Below are 6,000 nucleotides of genomic sequence, written 5' to 3'. Positions count from 1 at the left end.
TTTTTTTTCTCCCTCTTAACTGAAGCCTTTCATTGAACTACCAAATAAACACACTGGTCTTCTCTTTTTGGCCACACACGTGGCAGCGCTTGAGCTATAATTCTGTTTCTATTTAACAAATGCAAATGCAGACATGAGTGTACACATTAGTTTTTGACTCTCTCGCTGAACTAACACAGCCAATTCCTCAGCATGTTTGTGCTCTCTGCTCATATTGCCTTCATATTAAATCCTTTTTTTTTTTTTTTGCTTTTTAAAGAACTTATTTTAACATTACACTCAACAAGAAACATATCCTCCGTAACAAGAAAGTAACTTCAAGGGTGAAATTGCATTATATTTCTTCACGTGAATATACGGGGAACAAGTAGGGGTGACTTGGGCCACAAGTGGCCCTCGGGTCGCGAGTTTGAGACCCCACCTATACACTCAGACCCCACACTGTTTTTGTGCTGATCTTAATGCCAGATGAGGTTTGGAACTCTGCAGTTTCTGAGTCAGCAGTGTTGGCGGCTTTTACACACTATGTGTCCATATGGTGACCCCCCTAATAACTTTATACAGCCTCATCTGTTGTCTGAAGTAATATGTTTTATTCTCCATAAGACTCCCCTCCCTGAAAGCCCACTGTCTTTTCATTGGCTGCCCTTTTCTTAACAGAACCGAGTTCGTGAAAACCCCGCCTCACCGTGTTTGCAGTGACCATGTACGGAAATCTGTGCCAAACTGACATCATCTTAGCACAAGATTAGAAGCAAACATTGCAAATTAAGCTAACAGGGGTTGCATTTACACATACTGAGCTAATTATTTCAAAATTTAGTTACACTTAAGATGAGTATCCAATGCATAACAGAAAAAAGCAAGAGCGCAGTAGGTACAATTTAAATAAATAAATGTGTGAAGAAACAAAAGTTGAATTAGGTGAAAACACCTTTAGATCATTAGCACACATGATATGCAGTATTGTATACAGACAATGTTTCAAGAATACAAGATATTACGGCGTCCTTCATGTGAAGGACAGATTTCCCATGTTTTTCTGTTTATGATCTAATGAGTAAAACACTGAAGAATACATATACTAAACATAAACTTTAGATCATAGACTGTCAGAACTCAGGCACCCCGCATTTCAATGGCTCCCCTCTGGGCGACGCCTCCGCTGCATCTCCTGCAGGACTGAGAGGAGGAGCGCCACCTTTGTCCCCAAAGCCACTCTGCTTTTTAACGCCAGCCGATAAGACCATTTCTCACACCCATAAACATAAACTACACTCTTTTTATACTGTCGACACTTTACTCACTTTTACTCACTTACAGTTATTTATTCACCTTTCAGTCACTTTAACTTTAAAACTGTGTAATTTTTAAAACTGTGTATATTCTGTGTATTTATTATCTCACTCTTATTGCCTGTTTATGCCCTGTCCTTATCTTCAACATCATGCTGCTCTGTTTTATGTTAATTGCCCCTTGGGGATAAATAAAGTCTTTCTGATTCTGATTCTGCTTATAAATCATCATACAAACCTCCAGTGGGACGTTCCACGCGATAAATACATTTTTCTTGTATTCATCTAACCAGATATCTGCCACCCTCAGAGCATTTCTTCTCATGGCAGGGCTGAGATCAGGTGCGTAAGGTTTATGGGCCCTCTCGATGTGGGCTATCCTCGAGCAGGGCACAACCTCTATACTTCCTCCGCACAGCCACACCTGAGTAGACACAGATCAGATGGCCGTGATCTGCAAGTCTTCAACCTTAAACAGTTTAAAAGCATGGACTACAATATTACTAATAACTTACACGAATTCCAAGTTCAACATTTTCCCCACCATAAACCGTCATCCCACCATCCAGCCCACCAATTTCTCCAAGAAAAGCTCTGTCTGCTGCAAAGATTCCCATAAGAGAGGGACTCCTGTGCAAAAACCAACACGTCAGGGCTTTTTTTACAACAACTGCTGTCCTATATTGTCTGCAATCCAATGTTAAAGAGAACAGACTAAGAAAACACACATAAACCAATATTTCACTGTGGAACAACAATAGATTTTCCACTGATTCTTCAGCATAAATTTTGTGACGCTGTCTCTATCGCCTCTTTGCTTGCATGCTTCACGTACTTCCCCGGTTGTGATTCATCCATCTTCTTTACCCACTCAGAGCTAAAGGGCTCGTATGTGCACCACATTGCCCAGTCAAAGCCGTGAGAAAATGGGATATATCTTTCCACATGTAGGTCATCAAAATGGACCTTATCAAAGACAGGGGACACGACAACAGTCTTGTCAGCTTTAATCCTGTCCAGCAAAGGTTCTGCCCTGCAGAAGAGGAACAAATAAAACACCAATGATCTCAAGAGAACTTTCCAGTATGTCATTTTTCTGTTAATAAGATTTCATCCAAAATGACCATTTTTATCCGAACTTGAAGCGTTAGTAAAAGAAATAACAAAAAACAAGCCTTAAAGTTAAAACATGCACTTACCATCCTTCTGTGGCTTCAATATGGGCATCTAAAATGGCCACAACGTCAGCTGTGGCATGCTCCCAACCGGATATCCGGGACCGTGATAAGCCCATTTGTTGCCTATGTCTCACTTTCTTCATGAGTCCGGGCATCTCTTTGTTAATTTGATCTATGTAGTCTTGTAAGGGTTTTCCAAGGTCATCTGGAATTGAAATATAGATCTGTGACAAAGCTAATGTAGGTCAAAATACTGAGTGACATTCGAGAGGACCATCTTTGTAAGCTTACTGTAATTGCTGTAGTCATCCACCAGAATGATTTCTTTCAGCAGCTGCTTTGGAGTGTGGGTGATAATACTTCGTATTGCCCTCTTAATGACAGACAGTGCCTCATTTATGTAGATGAGTATCACACTGATGCTCGGCAGATCTTTGGGGTATTTCTTTGCCAGACATCTAAAGGGTGTGAGATGGTGTGTATTAGATTAATGTTTTAGTAAGCTCAAACAGACCATTAGCCCAGCCCCGTTTTTTGAGGTTTACGTGGGAGTAGTGAGATAGTTTTAAGTTCTTCAAAGGATGACAACATTGGAATTTACAGCAATAAATAAATAAATAAAAAAACTTGACCGTCACGCACAATGTTCCTCTCGCATCTCATTGGCACGGTCTCTGCGCACAGAAAAAATCTGCGTTGCGCACAAAAAAAATCTAATCTGAATTGAAATTAAAATTAAAACTTTAACATTAAAAAAAATAAATAGCTGCAAAAAACTTTGTTGTTTGCCAAACTGAGTTACTTTTTTGAAGTAGTAACTATATAATTAATTGCCCAACATTGGTCATTATATGCTGTATTTGGCAGACAGAGAGTTACAGACTCTCTCCCAGACCACAGACTCATAATACAAGTCAGAGCTTTATGAAAAAGAAAGAAAGAAAGAAAGAAAGTTGTGTTTTCAAAATTGGAGTTCAAGTTATTTTTACTTCCAATAGTGTTAACGTACTACACAGGTCATGAACAGGATTTTTAAATTTCCATTGTAATAAAACAGTTAATTAAAAGTAGTCTAACATAAATGTAAATGCTGTAATTTGATTATTTTAATAAACCATGTAACTTGGATGGATTAGATGCTGGCGTGACCACAGTGCACACGTCTGATGTCGCTCACAGTGGTCCAAGGGACGCTCAGGGAGTTTGTGTGTTCGCTCAGACACATGAAACATAGAGGGAACATTGGTCACGCATCTCATTAGCAAAATGTACCTGCTATCTCTTGTGTCTTCAAGCTTCCTGTCAAGTGGCAGCTGGTTACTCAGGAAGGCATTGTATCCATAAATCTGAAACAGACCTTCAGCTTCCTTCTGTTCTTGTTCTGTCAGGCCATCGCCCCACTTGGTAAACAGGACGGAGTTTGGGTATAACTTTGGCGTAATGACCTTCTCTTCTTCTTTGTCCACATTTTTAAAAATGGAATTTGTGAAATTCTTTTGACCTAAAACCTCGGTTAGCTTTGCTTTTGTGGAGGTTGAAAAACAGAGGGATGAGAGCTGTTATTCATTGTTGGGGCAAAAGAAGAAGAAATTGGCTAAAAAAATTGTTTGGATAATGTCACTTATCAAGTGCTCTTCAAAAACTTGTCACACAAATCAAATCTAGCATGCATCTTTCCCCTTTTGGGTTCCTAACATTGAAAAAGAAAAAAATAGTCATTTTACCTGAGTTTGCCATTAAAACAACACTGCACCTTCATCATGGCCATACTTGTTATGATTAAATACAACAACCAAAACATGAGCACAGTAAAGCAATGTCTATAAAAATGAAAACTGGGTGAATATGCTTGAAGAGCAATGCCATATAAGATGGACCAAGCTGTGTTTAATAGCAACATTCACTAAGAAAACTATACACAACAAACCTTAGTGGACAATTCTTTATTTATGCACTAATAGCATTGAAGAAAAAGCATTGAAAGGAGATTTCTCATCGGTTGCAACGCTTATAGTTGACAGTCTTGGCTTGCTCTGTCTCATTCAGTTCTGCTTTCAGGTAATGGAAGCAGTGGTGGCAACGTAGAATCTGAATAGCCTTTTGCTCTACACTGGAATCACATCCTCCACACCAACCAGCACCACCATGATTTGGCCTTGACAGAGCAACAATTCATAAAAAGAGAGCCATGAGATTGGGAGCATCTATTTACTTTTGGCACACACTTTTCTTGTGAATGGTGGATTTTTACAATGTGATAGCTAATAATAAGTTAAGCTATTTCACTGAAGGGTAACTTTATGAATAATGTTGAAAAGAAGTCAGCGTGTAAGAATGTGAACTTTGAAACTGATACTCACTCAGTTTGTTTAGAGTCTGTTCAATCCTGTCCAGTTTTCTCCTTACAAGTTCTTGATCAGCTACTCCCTCAGGAATAGATTTTCTGGGTTTACAACTTCTATTTGTGTAGATGATGAAAACGTAAAGCGACAACAAAAATGATCCAATTATTCCAACTTTTCGTATGTTTAACTTCATTGTGGTTTCTCACAGAGGATCACAATGTAATTCTGTCCTCTGCAGCATTTCAGCCTTCTGGGTCTGTTTGAACAGGCTTTAAAACTCAAGCTGTATAATAAAGCATGTCTTATCTTAAAGATTAAACATTTCTGAAAGAAAAAAAACCACACAGCTATTAAATAGTCTTTTACTGACGTAAAGGTGCAGAGGTGATACCAACAACAGTTATCAGGCTAACAATAAAGGTTTCAAAGTACACTCAGTAAATTTCATGTGCTTGTAAAACTTACTCAGCCTCCTTTGTTTTACACGAATTCACTGTGTTTGTATTAAAATATTAGTACATTTAGGATAAATGACAGCCTTGAAGCATTAAATATTACAGATAAGGTTATGCTTGTTGTGGTCCATTTCTATTTTTCTCACTTCTTTATCCTCCTGTAACCAACCAACCAAAACCTAAACATAGTAAAGCAATAAAATGAATGTGACATGGTTATTCTAAGAGGGCCTTAGCGGAGGAAGAACACTTGGAAGCAGGAATTCTCTTCACCCAATGTGCAATTTATTTACAGATGCTGATAACAAGGCAGATTGGTGGTATAAACCACAAAAGAAAAAAACTATAGAAAAGCAAACTTACAACCCAAGGAAACTCAAAGCATGTAAAGCCCATGGCTATTAGTCTACTAGCCAGCACTTTAATCCTACAGTGCCATCTCGAACTCTCCCTCAGGAGCATCAACCCAGGCTTATAAAGCTTAAACCTCTTCACAGGACAAACCAAGCAAGCAATAATCTGTTAACTGTCATAATAGATGTTTTTACAGAAAAGCGTGACAAAGACATTCCCATATTTCCTAGCATGAATTTTACTTCTATGTGCACTGGGATAGAATATGTGAAGGAAAATGGATTTGTTGTACAGGGTGTGCACGTGTGGCTGCATGAGGTATGGTGTTGTAGGAAAATGCAGTGTAACTCATGTCACCATAGTAAAGACATAT

At 38.6% G+C, this 6,000-nt stretch overlaps 1 protein-coding gene across 1 annotated transcript in view; it reads right to left on the bottom strand.

The window, feature by feature from the left end:
• The window catches only part of LOC116326468 (probable polypeptide N-acetylgalactosaminyltransferase 8), a 16,829-nt gene extending 11,779 nt beyond the window's left edge, over positions 1–5,050 (bottom strand). Inside the window, exons 1-7 of the mRNA XM_039614693.1 lie at positions 4,834–5,050; positions 3,746–3,995; positions 2,765–2,931; positions 2,495–2,678; positions 2,131–2,328; positions 1,811–1,925; positions 1,534–1,719 (exon numbers count right to left, since the gene is read on the bottom strand). Of these exons, the coding sequence (XP_039470627.1) occupies positions 1,534–1,719; positions 1,811–1,925; positions 2,131–2,328; positions 2,495–2,678; positions 2,765–2,931; positions 3,746–3,995; positions 4,834–5,011 (1,278 nt within the window). The 5' untranslated portion in view covers positions 5,012–5,050. The remainder of the gene's footprint in view (positions 1–1,533; positions 1,720–1,810; positions 1,926–2,130; positions 2,329–2,494; positions 2,679–2,764; positions 2,932–3,745; positions 3,996–4,833) is intronic.
• Positions 5,051–6,000: the final 950 nt, after the last annotated feature.

Source organism: Oreochromis aureus, linkage group 7 (genome assembly GCF_013358895.1).
Source record: "Oreochromis aureus strain Israel breed Guangdong linkage group 7, ZZ_aureus, whole genome shotgun sequence".
NCBI lineage: Eukaryota > Metazoa > Chordata > Actinopteri > Cichliformes > Cichlidae > Oreochromis > Oreochromis aureus.
This window is presented reverse-complemented; position numbering and strand designations above follow the sequence as displayed.